We start from the raw sequence: 27,848 nt of genomic DNA, 5'->3' as shown, positions 1-27,848 counted from the left end.
CTCCCATCTCTAAGTACTGCATTTGCGTACAACAACACAATTATTCATTTTTAACAGACATACCAAGACCCTAATATATACTTTGATTGCTTTTCTCATCCATCCTTCTTTTACTTTATTCTTCAAGATATAATAAAGAATTTAGTACTAAATAGAATTGAGTTGAGTCACTCGGACTGTAAGGTGCAAAGTAGACCTAGATTATTTTGTAATTTCATGCTCAGTACAAAGTTATATTTTGTGCTGTTTTCTGCCTTTATTTGTAAATGAGAGAAAACACTTGCCCAATTACACATGTTGTAACACTCAGTATTTTACAGGTTTGTGAGTTGGACATCATCTTCAACTTTGAAAAAGCATACTTCATGCTGGATGAGCTTATGGTGGGCGGGGAAGTGTGTGAGACGAGCAAGAAGAATGTGCTCAAGGCCATAGCTGCACAGGACCTGCTGCAGGAGGTTAGTTATGGGGACACCCCGTACGAGATGTGACCCCACCCACTTAGAGGGGTATGTGCCGGGTCCTGCTGCCAGCACCACTGCTGCCCTCTTCCAGTCTAAGTTGTTAACCTAGGATTCCATGCCTTCATTGTTGTGTAATGCTTTCTTTTGCCTGCTGTTGTTTTCTTGCTTCTGTAATTTATTGTGTACCAGACTTATTTTCTTATTTAAACTTAGTTCTGACATTCTCCTTTTTATATTATGTTTGCTTGGTAATAATTCTCTTACCTTTATTTATTTCCTTAAAAATTTTTCTCCCTTTTAAGCCTTTTTGGCATGCTAAAGATTTGTGAACCTCTTGTTTCTTTTCTCCTATGCTTCATTTTTATTTTAGTATTAATCCTTGTCTTTTTCCTGTATGTTATATCTCTTCTAATTTGCTTTCTCTGTTCAGAATTTTCTTATTTCATTTATTTGCTTTCAAGGTGTTAATTAGTTATTCCTTCATGCTCTTATTCCTCTAATCTTTTTGTTTTCATGTTATAAGCCTTTGTAAGCTTGTGTCTTTCCCATACATCTTATCTTCTCATCTTTCTCCTTTGAGCTGTCTATGATATTTGTCTTCCAAATTTAAGCATATCATTAAAACAAGCATTTATACATATGTGCCATTCTTTACACGTGAAGTGGCATTCGAGAGAGAAGCATTTCCTCCTTTTATTTGTTTACTTATATATTTGTTTATATAATTATCTGTTTATTTATTGCTGTGGGATTGTAAGATTTTATAAGGGAATGTTTTTAGCCCTCCACTCCCTATGTCATTCACCTGCTTTTAGGAATAAGCCATGTTTTTTACAATCCCATTTTCAGTACCATTATACAGGTATTGAAATGCAAATTAAAGTGGTGGTTTCACTTTACATGAAGCTGGTGTATATTGTATGTCTAGGAAGAAATACCTCAGACACATAGTGTGTTATCCATGATTTTGGTTGGAAGATGTTTTGTTGCTGACCTCACAGGCCATGCTATAAAGAATTATGATTCAGTCCAATATTGTTTTTGAAAGTATTAGAAGAGTGAAAATAGTGAGACTTTTTTTATGATTGATATTTTAGAGTTTACATTGAGGGTACATGATGCATAGTTGATGAACTATTTAATTTGGAAGACATGTAAAGGTTCAAAAGTGCATTCACTCCAGCAGCTGTTCTTGTTCTGCTTATTAATTGTTGTAGAAGTTGTAGGATATCACTACTGCATTGCTGTACTTTTTCTATGGCAAGGTAATGAGGAATCGTAATTACTTTCAGTTCAGTTGAAGATCACTTTTATCTTTCATTATGTCCTGGTATTGCATCTCATATCGTCATTTGCAAAGTCCCTTCTTGGTTCAAACTATCTAAGGCTTGATAAGTTTTGTATCAGTAACTTCATTCTGTTAGGGCTGAACTGTCCCAAACAATGAGTGGATAAATTAAAGACACCGTAGCTGGCTGAAGCAGTTTTATTAATAGTTATGTGAGTGACTGAGACATCAACCTGCAGGAGAATCAGAGGAGGCTCTGACAAAGCAGTGGTGTCAAAACACATTAGTCTGCTTAGTACTTATGTAGTAATCACAGCGCAATAACAAAACAAAAATTTCATGGTATATGACCGTCTGCTGCACATTAGCACAGGGATGATCAAGTATGTAACTTTCTTAATTTATTTAAGTGTGAAATTCATGTTTGTTAAAAATTTAGGATGTTTTAAGAACTTAGGTAGCTGGGGTTTTGTGCTGGAATGTATGCCAGGTGCCCCAGTACTGATGGTAACTTATCACTGATAAAGCTGTGGCCAGAATTGATTTTGTGAATTTGAGAATTCTTAAACTTGATATCATTACCTGATAATTTTGTTTTGAGTGATGTTGAATGAGCATCTGTCATACACTGCTAAGACAGAGTGGACAAGTATCCGGGAATGAATTAATCCATTTTTTGTCGAATACTGTGGGAAAAATAGTTTCAGTTTCTGAACATTTTGGATTTCAAACAGCTTTCAGAAACAAATTAAGTTCGAGAACCAAGGTTCTACTGTATAGTATTTGGGAAGACTGAGGATATATGATAAAGAAATGTGTTCATATATACATACCAGATTGAGATCCCTCATGAAGGGGAGATAGCTGAGACAAGATTTCACACCACGTCTTATTTCATAAATGCAAATATAGAGGAGAGGATCCCCGGTTCCGTAGTTCAATCCCGTTAAGTGTCCTTTTACCGTGTGCAGGAGAGAGTGGCAGTACTTTTCCAGCCTATCTGTTGACCATTTCTCTTGTTATATATCTATACACCAGGCTGTGTGCCAATGGTGTGAGAGGTGCTATGATTTGAGATCACCACAGATGTTCATCGATGATGTATCATTTAACAATGCTTGTACAGTCCTCTTCATGGGAAGTCGTGCCTCAAAGAATGTCACACATTTCTTCACCTCTAATGTTACTCATCAGTATTTAAATGTAAATAGTTTCTTCTTGGCATACATAGTGAAAAATGTGCCACCACACTTTCACATATAGATAGCCTACCAAGCATATGTTTAATGTTGGTGTGGTGAAAATGCGGTCTCTTATTCATTATCATACGAGTAGCTTGCTGATCATATGCTTATTGGCAGTGTGATGAGATACTGAATATAGAAACTATTATTGAGGTGACACATCATTATTCATGAATATTTATGGTGGCCACAAATCACTGCCAACTAGGACATCCACTGTCTAGGGCAAGGTGTAGATTGCGTGTTCTGTGTTTTCTGTTAAATTCATTAACAAATAAATATTTATAATTTTGTGAAGTTGTCACTGTAAATTCATGGCACTGAGCATAGGTACACTAAATGCTGTAAATTTATGGTGTTAGCACTATGCTTCATTCAGAGAAGGAATCTCAGCAAGACCTCTGTGTTTGGTTGGCAGCATTGTCCTGGGGGTTTGGTGGGAGGGTGAGGAGAGAGAGAGAGAGAGAGAGAGAGAGAGAGAGAGAGAGAGAGAGAAGCACTCACCTCTTCCCTATTCTGCTTCTTGCGCAATACTGGAAGATGCAAGGCGACCCAGAAGGTACTCATAGAATTCTTTAATTTTCTCTTTTATATAACTTTTCATGCAAAATCTGAAAGCACCATCATATTTAGGAGTATTTTATGTTTGTGCAGATATGTTTTATTTTAAGCATAAACTCACAATGGCTGAATATAATAATAATAATAATAGGTTAACACCTTAAAATTTGATTCCTTAATTTATACTTGCCATAATTATTTTGTTTTTATAACTTATCGAGGTTGAAAACTGTGATCTTGTTTAACAAACACTACTTCATCTGTGGATGTAAACAAAATTAGCATAACTTGTGTAATTCTTGAGCTAAGTGAAGAAGTATAAGTATTTCTCAATGGTGGTTAAATTTTCCCTAGACTTTATGGAGCACAGGTGAGCGGGCCTGCCAATTTAACATAGAGGTCTTGCTGAGATTCTCTCTCTGAATGGACTTTAGGCAATTTTAAACTATTGTTTTGAACTCTATTCAGGGACTGGCATCTCAGTGGGCCTTTTTTCCCCTTGGCTAGTGTCCCTCCTCCTTTAAAAAAAAAAAAAGTTAAAGGAAGTGAGGCAAGACCTTGTGCCTTCTCTTGTTGTAGGAATTAGGTCCCGAAGAGGGAGTCTTCAGTGTCCCGCTCAATACTTTTTGAGTTGCCTTTCACAGTATCTCAAATGTGGTTCTAACTTAACTGCATAATGTGTAACTAGGCTACATTCCTCTACCAGCATGATAAATGCTAATGATCAGGCTAAGAAGAACTGGTAAGCTCTCTTAACTTCTTGTATCACAGACCATTTTGTGGGAGTTAGTATAGGTAATATAGACATCAATAAAATGTTAAAAAGGTAAAATTGCCAAAGATAGCCAACTTCTGAAGGTCTCTGGCATCAGAAGGCTTTCCTTGTTAATAACTTCATTCCCTTGAGTGACTGGATGTTGAATTATTTTGGTTATCTTTGTTTATGTGAGAAGCTAAGAGGCAAAATAGTCATAAATATTTAAAACAGTTGAAAATATTTAAACACAAATATAAAGAAAGGAAATGTATTACTGTCATTGTATTCTATCTGACATGGTTTTAACCAGAATTCTGTCCTTTTAGATGCAAAGTTTATACACCAGACTCGTGCATTGTGAAAACTTACCAGATTTATTATGCTATCAGTGTAAGAGAGAGAAAAAAAAAGTCACCTAAATATTGATTAATTTTTCCAGATGCAAAATTGCATAGAGTTTACTTTCAGAAATTCATGTGCTTCTCTCTCTCTCTCTCTCTCTCTCTCTCTCTCTCTCTCTCTCTCTCTCTCTCTCTCTCTCTCTCTCTCTCTCTCTCTCTCTCTCTCTCTCTCTCTCTCTCTCTCTCTCTCTCTCTCTCTCTCTCCCTGGGATTTTTATTCTTGTGAACAGCTGTCATAAGTAGTACGTAGATCATAAGTAATACTTGACCTAGTAGCTGTTAGATGATTTTAAGTACCTTTTTATAACAAAAATTTCCTCCTTTTCTTAGTATCACTTCATACTAATTTTTCCATTCTCCATTTTACAGGCAGGTATAAGTTGTCATATATATATATATATATATATATATATATATATATATATATATATATATATATATATATATATATATATATATATATATATATATATATATATATATTATATAAACATGTATTATGGTTGTGATAATAAGCAGCAAGGGGTAATGTGGTTGAGGAGCAAGCAGGACCTTGGCAGCAGGCCCTTGGCAGGGAAGGTCTCCTCTGGCCAACTCAAGTTGAATATTAAATAGAGTAGCCATTGGATCCATCTGTTCCAAAGCTCAACATTTATAAAGAAATTACACTTAATACAGAATCTTGTATTTGTCTGTGTCCAATTTAAAGGGAAAACATGGAGCATGAGAAAGTAAGGAGAAATATTAAGGATATAAGCAAGACTTTGAGGGGCTTTCAGTTATTGTTAGATGCATGAATTCACTGAAGAGAGTGCAGTAAAGTGGTAGGATGGTGCTGCAACTTTTGGGCCAGTTGCAGCACACACTATTAGGTTAAGTATTGTAGTAGTTAGAACAGCTACTGGAGTGTTTGCTATGGCACCTCAAGTATGTACTCTTTTGAACATGTTTTGTAGCCCTGCATGTTTATATAGTGTGTGCTGCAATTAACAGAACAACAGTATTTGTTCTAGAGGTGAGCTTGGCTTATGATTTTAATATATATATATATATATATATATATATATATATATATATATATATATATATATATATATATATATATATATATATATATTGGTCATGTAGATTTTTTTATTTATTTATTTGAAAGATTTACAAGTATTACTTTTAAGTTGGACTTGATGTGGCCAGTGTGTTATTTAACAAACACACACACACACACACACACACACACACACACACACACACACACACACACACACACACACACACCAATGCATGCTGTTATTCTCCTTTATATGCTGTTGAGCCATGTCATTGATAGTGATGTTGCCCAAGCTTCAGCAGTGTTGTCATAACTGCATGCTTGCATGCATGCCTTGTGTGTTTGTGTGTTTCTTTTAGTTCTTGTGTGATTTTTGGAATTTTACGTATTAAAATTTTAATTTAAAAGAATAATTTTTGTGGCTGCATGGAAGAGATGTTGTTGCTTACTCATATCTATTGAGGCTCTGTTTTTGAATGCTTCTTGTGTGGTGAATAGCAGTGATGAAGAAACCATTCCTGTCCTGTAGTGTTGGATAACTGTTGTAAGCTTTTCGTGGAGTGTATAGTGCAGCACAAAGATACACCACCATGAGTCGTGAACCTCATGACACTCCTTAAGAGAGTCCTGTATGCTGCCTAGTATGTTTTGTGATATTGTAGGACAGGCAGCCAAGCACCTTGAGATGCTGTGGCCATGAGGTCTATCTGTTCAAGACTACAGTGGTGCCTTATGACCCATGCAAGTTCTTGGCATACAACACAGGTATTTTGATATATTATTAACACCACTTTGCCATGCTAAAGTAACACAGTATGTTTTCATGGACTACACTGGTCATTATTTGCAACATTTGCCTCACAAGATCACACAAAGGTCCATTAAAACACTTCAAATACCACCAATTTTTTTCTAATGTCTTATTACTTGTGAACACATTTTATAAACTGAGCAAAACAAGAAAACCTAAGTGATAATGGGCTTGTCTTATGAACATGTTTTCCTCCAAACACACACACACACACACACACACACACACACACACACACACACACACACACACACACACACACACACACACACACACACAGTTTGGTGTAGTGGTGTTTCTAGTAAGAATTCAAAAGTAGTTGGGTGAATGACTTACTTGGTTTAGTGAATTTTCTTGTAATAAAAAACACAGTATAGCTGCCTACATTACTCACTCACCATAATACACTGGCATTTTATTGTTAATGTTCATTGCAAATATGACAGGACTTTTTGTAGTTTGCTTGTTGACTGAATGCTTGTTTACACTTTCTTGAAGTCTTCAGCTTTGTCATCATCATTTTGTGCTTCATACCTCTCTCTGTAAGTAATAAATGACTCATAAATGTGTCTACACAATGGAAATTGAGTGTACAACACCAACATTATTTATGGTTGGTATGAGAGAACAAGGAGGAAAATATTTTATTCCAAGTTTATAAAAAATATTATGCATAATTTCTTGACTCCTTATTTTATGTCTATCTTGATGAAAAGTAAGAAAGAAAATACAAGGAATGCTTCATTTAGTAATTCCAGTCTATATGTGGCAGTTAACATATAGACCAAAATGAAGGGTGTTCTCATGTATTTCTGAACTTTATCATATACTAAAGTCCCTTTTTTACACTTTTTTCTGTTATATTAAGAAGTAAAAAAATTAGAAAGTTATTTTCAGTATAAAGGCAGGAAGTGGACACAGTAGTGTATCTGAAAATTGTGTATAATACTCCCTGTGTACATTCCCAAGATTTATGTTTGGTAATATTAATAGTAGTAATAATAATAATAATAATAATGATAATAATAATAATGATAATAATAATAATAATAATAATAATAATAATAATAATAATAATAATAATGATAATAATGATAATTGGTTTATTGAGGAAGATGCAGTCAACAGCTGAAAACATGCTGAAGTGTTGACAATTTTTACTCAAAGTGTGAAAAAGCATGGACACGTGTGTGTGATTGTGTAAATAACTGTGATGAGAACAAAAGAAAATCTCAAACTCAAGCCCACTGTTTCCTCCCTGCTCAGTATTCAGTATTCTCTTAAGTAACTGTTGTTAAAAAAACATAGATTTTGTTGTTTTAGACTAATGTTAATGAGAAGATAAACTTTGGTGGCCATATGGGGTTTGTGGAGGAAGGCATTATGTACAGCATAGCCTTGAGACTGAATGCTTGAAAGATGGTCAAAAGCAGTCTGAAGGAGACAGTTCTGAAAACATTAGTTTGGAGGATCATGAGAGTTTATGAATCAGTGTATGGATATGAAAAAGATAATACCTTACTTTTATCTTACTTTACCTTGCTGGAGTCTCATTCATGTGATATCAGTGACTACGGACTGGCATTTGTTCCTCTCAGATACCATTTTCACCCAAAAGACTTCCCATAATCATCATTTTTATGTTTACCTCCTGCACTCTCAACAGTCACTCCCAAGATCTTTCTTTTTAATGATATGGTCCAGAAAACACAACTATCATTTTATCATACACCTTATTTTGCTCTCCATTTGTGTTTCTAATACTTCCTCATTTGTAATTCAACAGGGAATCTTGAATGTTTTTCCAAGGAAATTTGCATTGTCTGTTTTAAATGTTATTCACATTCCTTCCAGTGTTTGGTTCTGCCATGTCTTTCCAATTATTTAAGGAATTTTTCCATACAGTGAAAAATCATGGAACTGGATACATGTGCATCTCACTCCAATCTGGATGTCAGCCCAGTCCTGTCTAGCCTCATTTCTCTCCTTTGAATCCAATACCAATCTCATGCCTTTATACTCTATTCCTGTTTCCTGAAATGTGGCAGTCTTTTCCTCTCATAAAAGTAAAATATATAGAAAAATCTCGGATCAAAGGCCAATCTCATTCCAGAGTCATCTTAGTGCTCCTCTCTGGAAATAGTTAAAATCATAGGAAGGGGAAAAGTATAATCAGGCAGAAGGCTCCCAAGTTCATTAGTGAAAGGAAGGAAATAATGTAGATACTTGTTGGATTAATGAGGTGTAGATGAAAGATGTGAAAGGAAGTACAGTGCCCTGTAAGTTAAGGCTACAAGAGGGAGGAGAACATGCTGCACAAATTCTAAATGTTTTTTATGTCTACAAAGCACTTACATGTAAATATCCTTATGCATTTCCTCTGTTCCTTTTAGAAGGAAGATTGCATTTCTGTAACATAAATGATAAAACAATCACAGGCATGTGCCTTGTTAGCAACATTAAGCTCAACAAAAGAGATTGCAGTAGGTTGATATGAGGTATGTGAAAAGCATAGCCATTTCAGCAAGATTGCATTGATTGAAATATGAAAGCTGTGGCATAATTAAATGAGCAAGGCTTGAGGTAGGAGAATGAGTTAATGGAAAGAAATCTACAGAGAGGATTTAGATCAAGTAAATGCACTGCAGAGATAAATATCTTAAGAAAAATATAGATTTTGAGAAGAGACAGTAAGGATAGATTGAATGATGGGAAGACCGAGCTACCAAATCAGTAGGAAGTGCAGTAATGTTGAGGTAGAATTTGTTAGCCAGAGGCTAATGGTACATCATAAACTATTCATACTTCATCATTCAGACATCTTAAGTTTGAAAGAGTCACAAGTATCCCAGGCTATGGGCTGTGTACTTACCCTGTGTATTAAGTTGTGACATAAAGGGAAAGGCTAAGGCCAATTAGTGCTATTGACATCGTATTGGTCCAGTATATTCATCTCAAACATGGATCCATGATTCAGATCACAGCCTTGATTCTGAATAAATCTTTTTGTGTGCTGTATGTAAACTGTTCATCTAGCAGAGAATAGGTACGTACCTAGTTGAAGAAGTCAGCAATCTTATTTGCCATCTTTGTGTGTGTGTGTGTGTGTGTGTGTGTGTGTGTGTGTGTACACATGTTTGTTTGGAAGAGTAAAAGTGATTTGTGTCATTCCACAGGAGTAACAAGGACAGGACTAGAAATGGTGAATTGATCAAGGTCCCATTATTTGTCAGGGTTAAAAAGCTCGCATAAAGAGATTTTGCCCATGTACAACCTTTCTTTAACTATAGAAGGTTGTGTTCTTGAGTTAGTTTTTTGAACCTCCTAAATATTAGTTGCTTCATGACTTTTCATGATAGCAAATCACTAAAGCAGTATTAAAACATAATTGTAATGTTAAATTACATTTATGTAAATTGCCAATTGTCTGAGGTATGCTTCTTTACTAGGATTGGGTGTGAAGAGTCTGGACACCATCTCAGATCTGCTTCAAAACTGTTAATATGGTTGGAGCTGCAGCTGTGAAAGAAGTACACTGAATTGATTTAATGATACATATGTAATCAAACAATGCTGCTTCGACTGAGGAAGTCTTTTGTTTGTAATTGACTAGGTGTAAAATGCCCCAGAGTTGTTAATAGTGTTCCAGTACCATCCACCTGTTCATTCCTGAACAGCAGATTCCTTTTTTTTGGGGGGGGGTGCAAGTTTAAGGTTAATTTAATCTCACTTTGGGTTGAAGGTCTGCTGATTGATGATATCTTAGCAGTCCATGATCATTTAAAAAGAAAAGAAGAATATTTCAAAGACCACCACTAAAGAAGAGTTCATGGATATGGTGATGACATGATATAAAAGGAGGAGGTGCCCCAATGTGTTCTGAATGATGGTGCAAGCCCTGCTGCAGAGCGTAGACATTTTTTGATGTTTGCACTATTATTAAGGTAGAGACTGACCGCACAGTCTTCTGCTTATGGCCACTCCTTCAACATGTTCTGTGTTGCTGTTCCCATTATTTCTTTATCCAGTAATTTAATTTGAGGTAGTATTTTTTTTTATTTGACCTGCAGCATTCACAGAGCAGTCAGTTAGCTGTCTCTCCATCCAAGAACAGAAGCTTGCCATTGAAGTGGATGATTAATCTTCAGTTAAACACTAGCTTTAGTTTTGTCAGTCTTCAGTCTGTTGTAGTATTGGCTGCCAAGTTGAGTAGACAAGGGAGCTGAGAGAATCATCCCTTTTATTTCTGCTGAGAGCACAAATCCCTTAATGTGCATGGCCTCTCACTTGGATGTTCTGCTACAGTTTTAAGAAGTTGACAGTTTTTGTCTTGGATGATGGCACTTGGGTCAAATTTTGGGACTTCAGATGGCAATACTAATGATGCACATACTCTGTAAGCATCTTTGATATCCAAAGCTTCCTTTGGATATCAAAATAAATATTTTGTTCTCATGGCCCATCACCATCTGAGAGTTCCCTTGATACTTGGAAAGTTCTTATCCATCAGTATTTTTGTCTTCTACCTTTTGAGTTCAGTTATGTTAAAAGCCTCTTCAAGCTAGCAGTAAAGTCATGTTCACTTTGCTCTTGAGTAGAAACTCTTCATATTCAGCTTTTTAAAGTCCCTTGTGCTTGTAAAAATTTTGACTTGAGACAATGTAAAACTTGCAGCATGTGATTAGAGACTCATGGTGATGCTGAAAAATGTTCACTATATACCCACAAGCTGCAGACACAGCTTGCTCTTCCACTTTATCATGACAAAAGAATCACTCAAGCACATCATGCTTACTTAGGAGCTTTTTGTCCAAAAGACCTCCTGCCACGTGTCATAGAACAAGCATTAATGTTAGCAAGTAAAAGTTTTATTTCTTACATAAGGCAAGACATGCCCACCTTGTAGGGATGGGAGATCAAGAGGTATTGGTGCTTATTTTGTGTGAACTCGTTGATAGTGAAATGGACATAAGATTTTTAATAGCTTGTCTGTATCATTTTTGGTTTTGAGCTTAGAGCTGAGGCTAGTTTTCCCACATGAAATTATGATTTACAATGACTTGCTATAAAAACTGTTGCCTTAAATATTTTTTTCTTTTTTCTCTCTCCAGTATAACGTGGCTGGATTCTTTCTCTACTGACCTCTTATATGGTGTCTACTAAATTAATGGCAAAACTCTAAATCTATCATAGTTTCATACAGTATCTCCGAATTTGAGTATGTGAGTGAAGTTAAAAGCTTGACCTGAAAAGTAATGTTGTATTTCAGAGGAGGGCATATGATGTGTTGGATTTTGCGAGGAGAGTAAGAATGGATTCAGAAACAAGCAAACAGTAATGAGATTTTGTTCTCTCCATACACACAAAGAGAATTGCTGATTTTGTCACAATTTGTTAATTTTATATTCATTCTATATTTAGTAAATATGGATGAAAATAGAAAAGGAAGTAAACCCAACTTCTTTTTAGGGATTTGAATACAGTACTTCTCAGTTGAGAGTTAAGGACATTAACTACTACACCACATGTCACTGTGTGTGTGTGTGGGTGGGTGGGTGGATGGTTTGAGTGTGTTCAGCTAATTATGTTTACCTTCTTGAGACATTCAGGGAAAGATCCTGTGTGTGTTTGTGTTTGTGTTTGTGTATTTAGCTAGTTATGTTTACCTTCTTAAGTCCTGTCTCCACATCTGGTCCTATCTTGGTTGACTTTCAATTCTATAGGCCTCCTTACGTGATCTACTTCCAAAACCTTTTATCATTAATCACATTCAGACAGGCCTTCTGTCCATTTTTCTACTTGTTAACCTATATACACTGCATTTTTTTTAATTTATATATTTATTTGAGAGAGAGAGAGAGAGAGAGAGAGAGAGAGAGAGAGAGAGAGAGAGAGAGAGAGAGAGAGAGAGAGAGAATCATACCACTACATAATTTTTGTTTATGGTTTATAAAATTCTTGTCTTGAAATTGGGCTAGTCATGGTACTGGTGAACCAAACCCTCTCTATGGCAGCTGCAGAATAGTGCTTTGTAGATGTTTTCTGAATATTTACAAATTTTGAAGTTGATAACCTTATAGCTATGTTGCATTACTATAGTAACAGCACATTGGTCTGTTTTAACACTGTTTCATTCCATTAAGAGAAAGAAAGGTGAAGCATATAATTATGATGCATACATTCAAGCCAGCCAGTTGTGAAGACTGTCAGCAAAGTGAATATTATGTTCTTTAGTAAAGACCTAGATCTTATTAACTGTATGCCCACTGTTTGTCATCATGTAAAGATGTTTAAAATACATGCATGAAACCCAAACCTCAACCCTTCTCATTTCACTGATCCTCAGCAAGTTACATTATTAATCCTAGCTGTAGCCTAACTGCATGCTCACCATGTTTGAGCCGTCCATCCTGACTGCTGAGCATGTCCATGTGATTCCCATGCTACCAGCAAGTCTTGGTCCAGTACAGTTGGACAGTTTTGCTGTGCTAGTTTTAGCCCAAACTTTATTGAAAACAAATAAGGACACACTTTATGTTAGGGAACTTATCCTCTCTCACTATTAGGAAAGTTAGTTAACATGTTCTTCACTGATGGTAGAAGAACAAACTTCTGGTGTAAAGTTGCCTCAAGGTGTTCTTGTGGGTGTTAGGGGAGGGGTTGTTGTGTCTGTCACAGATGAGTTTGACTGAATAACCTACCTATTGAGCAGTTGCTTTTGTCATGCGATTGAAAAACTGATGTTTGCTTGGTAGATCAAACAGTAAATGAAATTGTGCTTTGAATAATTTTGTAGTAGTCTGGCTGTAAGAACTTAGAGATTCATGAAAACTCAACTTGATGTAGTTACATGCATTGTAATTTTGAGTAACTGTAATTTAAAGGGAAAGCTTGAGGCAACAGTACAGTGAATACAATAAAAGACAAGAGTACATCTTTTTAGTAAAAATGTCTAATAATTATTTCAACAGGATAGTGATTAAAGAATAGGAAGGCTCCTAATCATGGTTGAACATTGGACCGTTGAAAAGCAAAGGCAGCAGCGTCCTTGTGTTGCGGTGCCCTTGGTCAGGCATGCTGGTGTTTCCCCATTATGGCTAATGTCCCCACTTCTCTTTCAAGGATGAGGCAGTGGAGGGGGCGCTGCGCGAGATTGGGCTGTACTAGTGTGTGCAGCTGCATCAGTAACCCTCCCCTCCGCTCCTCCCCTCCCTTGATTGTCAGCCGAGGTGTCTTTTGTTAGTGATATTAAAGTGTGAACCAGTCCATAAACAGTCATGTAGTTGCTGCCATGAATACAAAATTCTGACTGAATGCCTCTTACTATTGGTAGACAGTCAGTTGAGTTTGTTTGCTGTTAACCATTAGTGAACAAACATTTATGGTCATAGAGCATCAGGGAAGCAAAGTTTGATGCCATGCTTAGTAAAGGAATGATCTTTGTTCTGCATAATTTTCCTCCTAGTTGTATGACAACAGTGAAGCCTCTTGAGTGTTGTTTAATGATGGAACTGAAATCTTCAAGAAATCTGCATAACATTGCTGAGACTTTGGGTCTTTGTGCTGTTCATTTTAGCTTTGAACTTAGCATAAATTCCAGCAAACTGTATAAGGTGACACAGAATAAGAGTTGACATGGCCTTAGTCTTTTAGCTCAAACAGCAGGTGTAGGTCAGTATTTAATGGTGAAGTTGATGCCAAACTTGGGACAAACTTCCATTCAGTCCATGTCATGTTTCCCATATCGAAATCAACACTCATAATGCACTCTACTATTATTTAGATTAATTCATGTTAGGATATTGTACCACTTGGTTACTTAGCATGACCTACCATATTATATTGAACACAAATTTTCATTTTATTATGTGTTTCATCTGAGTGTGTTGTGAAGCACATCCCGGTGATATCTGTGACTATAGTACATGTAATAAAAAGCTGAAAAGTGTTTCAAAAAATCATTGAGAGCAAAAATTATATGTAATACACAAGGGACCATTGAGTTTGCATCCTGTATAAGATGGTGAGTGATTTTATTGGAGTTAGTCTTTTGTAGGTCTTCTGTTAGTCAACCTCCAATCTATGAAAGGGAAAAAATCAAGGAAAAGAAATAATCTTGTTGGAATTTATGGTATTGCATTCAGAGACAGGACAGTTTGATTTTCTTTGTTGTCTTCTGAAATCTTAATATCTTTCATGCTATATAGTCCCCATTATGTTGAGTCACTCCTGTACAGGTGTGTGTGTGTGTGTAAAGGGGAGCTGTCTTGTCATGTGAAGTGTTAATATGGTATGATGGGTACGTGCTTGTGTGGTTATCATAGACTGTAAAATGCTGCTCCAGTATACAGTACCAGCCAAAAGTATGTGGCCCCTATCCCATGGAGTGGCATTCTTATGGCAAAAAAGGGATAGTGTTCTCTGAGGTAAAATTGTTTACATACAAAGTAGCTGGCAACTCCCTGCCATTGTGCTGGGTCAACAGAGTGGAGTGGGAGAGATAACCCAGCCTAAAGCACCCATGCCACTGTGAGGAGAGGATGCATAGGTACCGCCCCTCTTTGTCATGTTGCCTTTTTTTCACACTGATTTTCTTCATTTCCCTAAGGGTTGTATCATTACCATGGCACCTACAAAGGAATTGACTTAAGTAATTTCACATATCATTGGACTAAAGAAGGCAGTCCATGGAACTAAAGAAACCAGTAAATTGTTGAACTTGGCCAAGTCCAGAGTCAAGAAATAAATGGTGTGATTTTAGGAGGGAGGAGGGCTGGAGACACAATCCCAGAAACCAAGGTCAGGACGTTCAAAGAAGACTTCTTGAAGGGCTTTGAACATCACAAACACCAACAAGATTTCTGAAGGAGAGCAACCCTGAATTGTTTGGGGAGACTTCCATGTGTACCATGTCACATCATGTGCAAGAGTTAAGTTACACCAGCATGCACCAAGGAAGAGACATCTGTGAAGGGCACAGAGACATTGCAGGGTTCCCTTTTGCATGAAATATCTTTCCTTGGGTAAGGAGGATTGGTCAAATGAGGCTATATTTGAGGTTACATGCAACAGTGGAGGGCGAGTATACCAATGATAAGGCAGCGACCCCCTCTCCAAGGTGCAGCACACAGCACAGTGTTGGGTTACTTTTACTTGGAGAGGTCTAGGGAAACTTGTAGCTCTTCCAAAGAATGTCAAGGTTAACCAGCATGTCTACCTGGAGCTGCTGTGTGACCATCTGCCTGATCCTTTTGCGCTCACCAAGGCCAGCATATTCCAAAAAAATGGTGCCCCTCCCCACACAGCAAAATCTGTGGCCCAGTTGCTCAAGGACTGCATTGTATCCTTTATAAAGGATTGGCCAAGCATTAGCCCAGATTTGAATCCTATTAAAAACCTATGGCACATTATCAAGAAAGATTTACAAGGGAAGGATGTCAGTTCAGTAACCAAGCTTGAGGTGACCATTCATGAGTCCTGGTACAATATCTCACCTGATACACTCAAGAATCTTGCTGTCACTTCCTAGATGTCTTGGGAGCATAAAGATAAAGAAAGGCAATCTGCCAAGTATTAAAATGTAAACTAAACACATTCTTGTATATAAATTCCTCAATGTATTCACTGATAAGCTGGGTGGGAAAGCAGGGTCCACATACTTTTGATTAGTATTGTAATTGTAATTGTGTGTGTGTGTGTGTGTGTGTGTGTGTGTGTGTGTGTGTGTGTGTGTGATTGCTTCATTATATGGTGTTGATTTCAAGGGAAAGTGTTTTGTGTATCTTGGTCAATTTTCATGTGTTGTGGGTATAATCTCTAGTAGTGTAAATGGCTTAGAAAGTATTGCCTCAAATATATATGGCCAACAAAAATTAATACCAGTGTTCAGAGTAGCAAACAAGGCAAATATTGAACACATCATTATGAACTTACCTCAGTCTGGTGAAAAATTGTAATGCACAGATAGTAAAAGTGTTTAGGAAATATTTTGTTGATCAGCCATTATAAATGTTTGGGATTAACTGCGTACTATGTAATGCATTTTCCATGACCACATTGGTTTGGAGCACAATTTTTCTCCTCCAAGTGTGCTACATACTTCTCTTTATATACATTTCATGTATATGCTGAATTTTCTACAGTCCATGCAGTAAGAGATAATCCAGTCATACTAGCTAATGGATGGTGGTGGTGTGCTGGTTGTTGATCATATGGTTCTCATTTTGTGTTACAGGAACTTGTCACTCATCAAAATACCTTGTCAATGGTGGTCTCTTTCCTTATTTCCATTCCAGTTCAGAAAATACAGAAGAATAACTTGTGTTGTTAATCTGGCAGCATCCCATAGACAGAAAGCTAGAAATATTATGTTTACCTAGATTTTTAAAACCTTTTTGATACAACATCTCATGGAAGGCTTGTTAGTATATTGAAAACTACTGGAGTGCATGCAAGAGAAAGTATAAACATTGAAAAAGAAAAAGGAAACTCTTTGAAACTATCATGAAGCATACAGTCCTGCCTTTCTGTCTTTGGTGTCTTGGCATTATTAGATTACAAGGTCACAATTCATGTTATATCCTATCCCTCTTCTCTGCCTTGGGATTCAAACCTGGAATCTCTTTTTGTGTAAACTGAGCATACTAACTATGAAACCATAGGAAGGCTGTCATGCTAATGCTGTTGTTAAGATATTGTAGGAAAACATCTAGTATTCACCATAAGAGATAAATGTATAGAAATTCCTCAGAATGTAATGAATCTCATAAATTATTTGATATGAATTATATATATATATATATATATATATATATATATATATATATATATATATATATATATATATATATATATATATATATATATATAATTACAATGTTGACAAAAAATATCTGAATGTTGCTATTTACTTTTTATTCTTTTACAATGCAACCAGTATGATGATGTTAATACTTTGTCATGTTTCCTTTATTCTTTATGACATTTTCCAGTCTATTTGGCATGGAATGAGCAAGTTTTTCTTTTTAATTACTATGGTGTTAAATCATTCTCTCATATTGCTAGAACTGCAATTTTAAATTTTTCTATAGATGAAATGTCAGTCATTCAGCTTTGCTTTCATATGTGACCAGCAGTTTTATATTGGATTCAAGTGAAGGGAGTTTCCTGGCCAATCCAGCAGCTGGATCATGTTTTCTGAGAACCAGCCTGTCAGATTTTGCACAGTGGCATGGTGCACCATCTTACCATCTTGCATGAAGAGGTCAACATCATGTAGCTGATAACAAGACTACAGATGGCTCTCCAAAACTTGTTTGTACCTCACAGATTTTTTTTTTTTTTTTTTTTTTTTTTTTTTTTTTTAGAAAAAATTACCTTCATGACCTGCTGTCTCACTAAAATGCCCACAAACCATCACTGAAACTAGATGTTTCCCAGTTGTTACTGTGTATTTGGAAACGTACCTGTTAGAGTCACATGGCCCACATACCCTATCTGATCTTGATGTAGTGCAATGAAATTTACTTTCATCACTGATCCCATTGTTCATTGGTCCAGTCCATGATTTTTTTATTTTATTTTTTTTTATAGCAAAGTCAATAAATTTTTTCGCCATTTTTTCTGTAAGCAATTTATTTATTTATTTATTTATTTATTTATTTATTTATTTATTTATTTATTTATTTATTTCCTAGCAGCTTGACATGAAGGAACTTTAAATTCCTTCTGTAACCAAGCAATGTTGTCTAGTGCACATGGATACATCTTAAAGGGTTGAGGCAGAAATTGATGGATTCTTCAAAATTTCTCTTCAGCAGTTTATCTGTAGCTTTTGTGATCTTCCTAGACCACAGGAGGCAGTCCTGCAGTGGCAACCACGGTGATATGGATAGTGGATTTGGAATGTTTCATGTGTCCAGCAATCTCACCAATTGAAAGATTTTCTTGTGTTCATGCAATAGCCCATACTTTTTCCTCTAGAAAGCTTAGTAGTGCTCATCTCTACTTACAGATAGTTTAGCAATCAGCAACAAGTTTTATTACAAACATAAGAATAACCAGGGAGGTGAGAGTATGCAATGTCCTTCCCCTTAGCCAGTCAAAATAACACTGGCGATTAATCTATACTCTCCTCATATGACCACCAAGCATGTGCAATTACCATGCACCGTTAAACTTAGCACTGACAATGTTGTGGGCAGGAAGTGCACATAGAATTGGAACCCCTCAGCAGCTCAAGATATGTACTTCCATATGGATCTCTCTCTCTCTCTCTCTCTCTCTCTCTCTCTCTCTCTCTCTCTCTCTCTCTCTCTCTCTCTCTCTCTCTCTCTCTCTCTCTCTCTCTCTCTCTCTCTCTCTCTCTCTCTCTCTCTCTCTCTCTCTCTCTCTCTCTCTCTCTCTCTCTCCTGACATTATAAAATGGAGAGGAGATAGAAAGAGTTGAGACTGTTAAGATGACTAAAATTATTCATATTGTACAGTAGTGGTTCTTGGATCGTTGATTTTCGTTGCAGTCTTCACATTCTCATGCCATTCTTCTTCACCTGCAAGCAGTTTGCCAAGACTCGTGTAGTTTTCCATGTTTATGTGGATCAGTCTTTGTTGTTTGCCCGATGCTTGTTGAGTTCTACAGTTATGTATAATTGTGTGTGAAGTCATTTGCTTTGTTCATTCTCTCTCAACCTTAGGACATCTTGTTTGATACTTCTGCTAGTGCACTGCTTCCACTTGCTAGTACCACTCTTCATTTAGATATTGCCATGGTTTCTTTCCATGCAGCCAAACCATAGCATTTTTTTACAAACTGTCTTTCTGGTTGTCAGTCAACAATTGTTCTTTTTTTATTAGAGAAAAAGGAAGTATCTTAAAGTTATTCTTTGAGATGAACCTGTCGTTTTGTAGATGGTTTTCAGAAATATTGTATTCTTTGTGATAGAGATGCAATACTTTTATGGCTAAAGATTACACGGCATTTGGTTGGTATGGAGAGTGTTAGGTTCAACTGTTATTTGTTGACATTCTGACTCTACGGAAATGAGGTGAAGTAAGGAGCAAAGAGGGAAAAGATTATGAACTGTGGTGTTCAAAGCATTAAGGGAGCTAGATGAATTGATGAAGGAATTCTTATTCCTTGAAGATGACAGAAGAACAAGACAAAATTACTATATAGTACTTATTAACATCTGACTAGTTTTATTTAATGAAATTGCATTTTGAGATAAGGTCAGAAGGTGACCAAATCTTTGTTGTCATGAAAATACTTAACTTTGGCAGGCATCATACACCTAATCCTGATATTCAGCCAAGTATTTTCTATCAAGTCTTCAGTCAGTATCTAACAACAGCCACTTTATTTGTATGTTTTTTTGTATATGCATAAATTTTCCTGATTGTATGTAAGGCAAAGCAGTTATGTAGGGGAATGAAGATGATAAAAGAAGGGATGTCTCACCATCTTACTGAATAATGTCATTGACTGTTTTTTGATTGATTGATGTTTGTGCTGCATGCATATCAAAAAGAATTTTTCAGTGATGAATGAGCAGTTGCTGTCCTGGTTTGTGAAAGGCCAAAATCTTAATCAAAGATTGGACAAAATGATCTCTTAGCTCTCACTGGGACAATATCCCTGATGATCACAAGTACAGTTCATGATCCTTAAGATACAAGACATTACCAATACATGTTAGGTAAACAACTTGTTTCATAAATTCCAGTTATGAAGATTTTTTTCCATTGGAATTACAAACTTGAGAAGAGAGAGAGATTTTTAATAAAAGTGTGTTACAGTCAAAGAAATAAATGTTAAGGGAATCCACACTAAGAGAGCATGGAAAGAAAATTTACAAAGGAAGAGATAAAAAGTAGTTGGTCAGTTGTAGTAGAATGTTCTACCTAAATAATTTGTGTGTGTAAATAGTATGTGTAAATTTGTGAAAATGTTTGGTATTTCTTATTTAAAAGACACAGTAGTACCTACAAATTTCATTTAGTACTTCAACACTGGAAGTAGATAAATACACACACACACACACAATGTAAAAAAAAAAAAAAAAAAAAAAACGAAAGGATACAGAGGATGGCAACAAAGATGGTTCGAGAACTGGAAGAATTAACGTATGAAGCCAGGTGAAAGGAAATGAATCTGCCAACACTGGAACAAAGAAGAGAAAGGGGAGACTATATTAATTTATAAATTATGGAATAGAGTGGAGGGAATAGATAAAAACTGCTGCTAAGAGAAGTAGGAAATATCAGATACATACAAAAAAAAAAACAACAACTAAGGAAAGGAAGATTCTTGAGTAACATAAGGAAAAATACTTTCCAACAGTGAAATATAGAAGTTTTGAACAAGCTTAGTGAGGATGTAGTATTAGCAACGAGTGTGCACAACTTCAAAGAAAAACTGGACAAGTGTAGATGTGGAGACAGGATCACATGAGCATACCTCAGGCCCTGTAAATTACAACTAGGTAAATACACACACACACACACACACACACACACACATGCACATGGCAGGAATTCCCGGTTGGCTTCTTATCAGATGCAAGTCCACAACCCCTTTATGTTTGTCCTCATTTATTCTTTACTAGGCCATTAGGAGCTCAAAAGTGAAAGTAGAATAGTCCTCACCAGTTCCTGTCATAGAATTTGAACTTTGGATGCCTCATGTGTGAGCCAAGTTTGTTGACCAGTAATTACCCACCACATTATATAAACATCAAAGAAAATACTTTGAGGACTTGAGAGAAAGGGGGGAGTGGGGGAGAAATCAAGTAAAGATATTTGTTACCGGAAATTATTGTTATTTATTATTTATTTTGTGTGTGTGTGTGTGTGTGCATTCTTCTATGATTTTTTACATTTTAATTCAAAGTAAACCCTTGCAAAGTTGAACTAATTGTAAGATTTAATGCAATTTGCTGTAATTCAGTTTATCCAAGGCAACACAAGCATGTGGGTAAAGTGTAGATGAAGTACAAAATTCAGTAAAATCTGTTTCAAATGCAAGTAATACTCAAAATACTGCTATTTGAATAATTCCAAGTTGAATATGTCAATGTGTCTTGGCCATAGTCTGTTGGGTTTTTGATGCTTGCCTGTGACTGGAAGATGATTCACCCACTGAAAACATGTTTCTTGTGTGAAAGCAATTGTTACATCTTTGTTTATTGGTGTTTAAAGATATCCTTCAGCAGTGAATGGGCCCTTTGCTTGTCAGATTAGGCACTCCTTTTTCAAATGAGTAATACCTTCATTCTTTATGATTCATGTCAATTTATTCCTTTTGAATGATTATGTGTAAAGAATTATTTGAGAGAGGCTTAGCAGATTGATATTATATAGGTACTTGATTAATATCAGTTGTATTTTTCACAAGGACCTTGACTGAGTTAGTGTTTGATTGTGCCTTGTCCAGTGTTGTCAGTTAGGTCCCTAGAGTCTTTATGGGAAATTTTCTTTGGTGTACAAATTAGGAAAACAAATGACCTATACTTTTAAGGCTGAAGTGGAGGAACTTGTAAGGAAGCCTTTAGTGGCCTTGCATACTGTACAATTCTTTAATTTAATCTTTGATATATTATTTAGGACAATATTAAAACAGGACAATATTAAATGATTCTGGAGAAGAGGGTGTAAAATTTTGCTAGTTTCTTTGTATTATCATTCCTGCTACTGAAAATTTCAGGAAATGAAAACAGAATTTAGGTGTTGCCAAGAATTTCCAGTGATCACATCATGTGGGCAAGATAATATCACTGGCTGGATGGATGGATAGCCAGGTGGTATTCGTTAGTTAGGTGGTGCTAACACCTTGTATTTCATCTAAGCCATATATTTGAGGTAAAGATGAATGCAAACATTAGCCTGATTTTAGACTAGTCTAAATTGTCCTGCTACTCCAGCCATATTAGTGGAACACGTTTTTTCACAATAATGTATATCCATGGATAATGGAGAATACCCTGCGAAGTTCACACATTGGAAAAGTGTTAGTAAGAGACATTGTCAGCATGACTGAGGTAAAGAGTGGGTTGCATGATGTGCAGCTTAAGTCAGACATTGGCAAGATTTCAATGTTTGTCTGGCTTGGTTCAGGGCTGATGATATATTGAGAAAAGTTCCAATTTAACAAGGGTTTATTGCAGTTAACATGGTTATAATAAAGAAAGATGCTTATACCAAATTACAAAATACCTTTCAGTAGCTGTGGTTTTCTGTTGGCTTCATCTTGCTTTACTTAAATTTATCCATACTTGTAAGTGAGTTGTTTGCATAGGTAACTGACATTTACTTTGTTCCAACATAATCTCAGGGAAGGTATCGCCAAGGTGGAGGGAGGTTGTAATGGTGGCCTGGGTTTATGTTTGTTATGGTTGGCTTTCATTACAATTAACACCAATCAGTCAGACTAATTCATAATTAGATCTTTATCAGAATTAACATAATTAATTACATTAATTCCAGTACTGGTTGTTCTCCATGAAAGTAATATTGTGCTATCTAAATAGGCACACTTTGCAAATACAAGTGCATGATACATGATACTACACCTGGCTTATCCATGTCCATGATTTATCATTTCAATTTGCTGGAAGTTGTATCTAATTCTCTCTCTCTCTCTCTCTCTCTCTCTCTCTCTCTCTCTCTCTCTCTCTCTCTCTCTCTCTCTCTCTCTCTCTCTCTCTCTCTCTCTCTCTCTCTCTCTCTCTCTCTCTCTTCCCCCCACCTATATAGGCAGAGGCAGTGGACATGGCTGGTTATTATGCTGGTTACAATATTTTATTGCTTTGAGACCACTCCTTGTTAGCACCACATACTGTACCACCCAGCACTGACACCTACCACCCTGCATGCTGTGAGGGCTTTGTGAGGCACTCATAGGCACCGACACATCGAATACTGTGTTGTGATGAAAGTAAATGCACCGAATTGTAAGCAGATTCAGGATAACACGTGCTAACTGATTTATACTAAATTTAAGGATCATACACAGTAATGAAATTGTTTAGATATTAAGAATGATAGAGGATTCCTGTTTTGGATTAATGATGATAGTATAGAATATCCACAAACATCATGAGTACTAAGGGCAATATTAGCAGGAAGAACTTCTATAAAGAGGAAGAGTGTGACTTACACACCTATCAAAAAGAATGTTAAAAAGTAATGGAAGGCTTTCTTTTAAAAGTTCAAATTACATTATATCAGAAAGGGTACTGTTGACAATTCATATAACAATGACTGGTGACCATGGCATATATGTATAGACTAAGGATAATATATAAAAGGGCAGTCATAAAGAAATAGTGATATTATGTGATTAGTTTTTAAACAGCTGAAGTGAGTACACTGTGTATGTGTGTGTGTGTGTGTGTGTGTGATATAGGCTAGTATAATTTAATATGGCCTCAGGAATACTGCATCCTTTGTCTAAGCCCTAAGGTGTGGTGTGGTCTTGGGCAGTGTGTGGATCGATAGTTGTGTTACAAGATACCTCACAACTCATCTTTAAGCTCAAAAGACTGAAGTGGCTAGTTTTTTGTAAAATACCTGAGAAAAACAACTCAAAATTGTTCAGTATTTAATATGAAGAAGAGCTGAATGACAGTATTGAATAATGGTGATTCTCTTTTAACAATGACAGTATGATCCCATCATACACCACTGTTATAATCTACACTGCCTTTCTACTTTGTCACCACAGTTCAGATCTATATAAATTTGCAATTGGGTTCAAAATACCATAAAAATGTCTTGGATAAAGGTGGTCACATTATTCAAAATTTGTGGTATTCTATCATTGTAACATAGGGAAGAAAGCTAAACAGTATGCACTGTGTTTTACTTGTTTAATTCTGTTTCTTGTCAAATTTTACCAAATTTATGTCTGGCCTGTACTATTATCTGAGTTGTACAGCTAAAATTGATGTCACCGCACAGCTTTTGCTGTGATTTTCTACCAGTACTGTTTTGACATTAATCTTCAAGAGTTTGAGGATGTGTGTGGTTGTGTGTGTGTGTGTGTGTGTGTGTGTGTGTGTGTGTGTGTGTGTGTGTGTGTGTGAAGGACAGCTTTGCATCAGGTTCTATCTCTTTTGTGGAGACTTCATCATCACTATCCTCATTTTTAAAGGTTCCATGCATGGTTGTAAATGTTTGCTTTGTTCACATAATGGCAGCTTCAGCTCATAAGGCTACACTGTCTTAGGCAGATTCCTTTCTGGTGATAGGTAGTATAGAATAATTGCTCTTACACTGTTTTTGGCCCATTGTTTTACTTTTTTTTTTTTTTAATCCTCTATACTAAAGATATTTTCATTATGGGGTCTCTCTGCTGCTTTTTATCTCCAAAACATCACATACTTAACTAGTAGATTATACTTTTTTCAAATCTGGATGCATTAATATAAATTATCCAATTACCCAATTTCTTGCTGTAGTTCTTATGTGCACTGTTTTTCATAAATGAGGTGTTGTAGCAAGTTAATACCATATCAGTATATCACATATGTATATTAAAAAAATATGATCAACTTGATTTCTCCTTGTACATTCCACTTGTCACTAGGAATGATTTTAGTATGATTTCTTTCATCTGTCTTCCATGTAGAAGTTTTCCACCAGATACAATAACATTCTAAGTGTCTCATCAAAACTCATCAGTCTGAGAGTGGCACATTATCAGGACTCTCTTTTGAATGGATCATATAAATGCAGTCCTTATGTCCATCTTTTGTTCCTCTTTAAACACCATAATTTGTCATACCTCCTTGTGTGTGTGTGTGTGTGTGTGTGTGTGTGTGTGTGTGTGTGTGTTATTCTACCCATGGTTATCTGCTGGTTTCATGCCATAACTGGTTGTTCCTATACAGTAAACTCAGAGCAACCAATCTTTGGTAGGACTGTGACCACACACATCACACACCAGGATATTGAGGCTGTAAATCCTCAACTTACATCCCATGCCCACTTTCTGTTTGGTGAACAGAACACATTAAGAGGCTCACCGAGAAACCTCACTTTTCTTTGGACTTGAACACAGGCCTTCTTGGTTGTGAACTGAGCTTGCTAAACACTACACTATGTGTGTATGTATTTAAGAGAGAAAGAGAGTGAGAGAGACCACATGGGTATGCACAAATATTCAGTTAAGCCCCAAAAAATAGCATATTGCTTTGACTAGCCTTATGCTTGCACATTGAGTCTGCATTATTTGAAGAGTCACGCAGGGTGTGAAAGGCATGGGAAAAAAAGTGCCCAGTGCTTTACCAAAACTTTGCCTCCCTACTGAACAACACTTTAAGAAACATATGGCTGTGCTTTGCTAGCTTCAAAAAAACAATTAAAAGGAAGAGATCAACACTACACTTGCCACCTCACTACCTTAGTGCATGAGAGTGTCAGGTGTGGTAACCCTGGCAGTGGTGTGTTGGATGTATTTTTATCGTGGGTATTGGCTTTTTCCATGACAGATTGAATTTATTCTTCCTTTTTCTTCTGCTTCCAACTTTCTTCAAACAAAAGTATAATAGAATTGGATCATGAATTCTACATCTTTTTTGAAAACAGTGGTCTATTTACTTATAAGTGATCAGTAAATGTGGCCAAATTTGAAGTTTTCCAGAGTTGTCAAATATGAAGTAGATATATACAGCCTCAGAATTTACACACACACACACACACACACACACACACACACACACACACACAATAGTGATAAGGTATTGAGGTCATGAAAGTGGAAACTGAGTTATGTTAAGGAGATTCTGTTGGTAATGGAGTTTATGTAAGTTACATTTTAGGAATTTTGAGTAAAAATAGGACAGAGTTACATTTATTAATATTTTATCTTCCCTTTTCCTTTTCTAGGATGAAATCGTGGAAATGGCCCTTAGAGATATGGGTCTAATTTGAGGCTCTCTCAGTAACATTGTTTTCAATGGCTCTCAAAACTCTTTCACATGACAGTACATATGATATTATTATGGACTTGGAGTAGATGATAATACAAAGTGTCATCAACAATAATCTTAGTTGGTAAATAATAAAAAAAAAAAAAATGTGCAATTACTCATTTAAGAGGCTTAAGGGTTAAACAGGGAGACCATTCCATTTCTGATAGTTGATGTACAGTCTGTAAAAGGTAACTTTATTCTTGCATCTTTTGGCTTTAAGTTACTGTGAATGTGGATCCCAACTTGGTATTGGAATATATTTATACAAAAAAAAAAAACATTACACTTGTAATATGTGGCAGTATACACAGCATAGGCTCTCTAACACTATTAGGAGTAAAAATAATTTGCTTTTCCTTTGTTAATGTTCTTACCTCCAAAATGTACTTTCAATTCCTGGCCAGTAAGGTGAGACCCTTAGATCTTTGCCCCACCTTCTGATCATGGCCTGACCTTTACAAGAAGCTGTGCTTGAATTTGCCTATGTAGTGGTGCAGTACATAGTGGGCATGCACCCCTGGCTGCCTGCCATGCTTCCAGGGTTTCTCCTCCCATGTAACATTGTAATGTAGTGGGCCAGCATGTGCTGGTGGTGGTAAAACTGCTGGAAATAAACCTGATTTGCACCATTGCATTTTCTTCACCCTTTTACTGAAGTCATGAGAGTGCAAGAAGTAAGTGTGTAGATTGATGCAAATCCTAACATTGCTGCTGGTAAGAGCTAGCATTCTTATGAATACTTTGTACGTTGCTTTTGTTATGATCATTATCTTCTGTTAAAGCTTAATTATTTATTATTTATTCATCATAGTTATCTTCATAGTGCCAGTTCTTCCTTCATACATCAAGTAAGGATGGAAATAAAAGCTTAATGAAACTTATTACATGAGTGAGGGAAAGAAACTTGCCCGTGAAAAAAGGCAATATGTATTATTTGTACACTGGTACTTCTATTCTGATGATGATAATGATATTATCACCGACACTGGTTAATACTTTTGATTGTGAAGGTAAACCCTGATTGTCAGACTAAGCAGGAGTGGATTACAGGTTTTACACCCAACCTTAAAAACTTAGTTTCAGACATATAGTAGTTACTTTCCATGTATCACTGCACTTCTGTGTATTGCCTTATGCAGTCTTCACCAGTACTTCTAACATAATGGTCTTTTCACTTGGCATTACCAAACAGCACATACTGTCTTATACTCATGTTATGTTTCCCTAGTCCCATGTCTGTTGCATCACCACATCTTGCCTCTAGCTGTATTTTTGTGCATGTTAATTTTAACTAGCCTCTTTCA

The 27,848-nt window shown here is 36.2% G+C and overlaps 1 protein-coding gene across 6 annotated transcripts in view; it reads left to right on the top strand.

The window, feature by feature from the left end:
* The window catches only part of LOC135102332 (AP-1 complex subunit sigma-2-like), a 49,512-nt gene that overhangs the window by 14,744 nt on the left and 6,920 nt on the right, over positions 1 to 27,848 (top strand). The window contains exons 5-6 of one of the 6 annotated variants that reach the window (XM_064007395.1): positions 321 to 458; positions 23,324 to 27,170. In XM_064007395.1, the coding sequence (XP_063863465.1) occupies positions 321 to 458; positions 23,324 to 23,380 (195 nt within the window). In that variant the 3' untranslated portion in view covers positions 23,381 to 27,170. Of the gene's footprint in view, positions 1 to 320; positions 459 to 10,023; positions 10,367 to 11,685; positions 12,890 to 13,696; positions 14,523 to 23,323; positions 27,171 to 27,848 lie in introns of those variants that run through there. The other 5 variants (XM_064007396.1, XM_064007398.1, XM_064007399.1 and 2 more) reach the window with 5 other exon arrangements.

The sequence above is a fragment of the Scylla paramamosain genome, chromosome 7, assembly GCF_035594125.1.
Source record: "Scylla paramamosain isolate STU-SP2022 chromosome 7, ASM3559412v1, whole genome shotgun sequence".
Taxonomy (NCBI): Eukaryota; Metazoa; Arthropoda; class Malacostraca; order Decapoda; family Portunidae; genus Scylla; species Scylla paramamosain.
The sequence above is the reverse complement of the archived record's forward strand: the minus strand, read 5'-3'. Positions and strand labels throughout refer to the sequence as shown.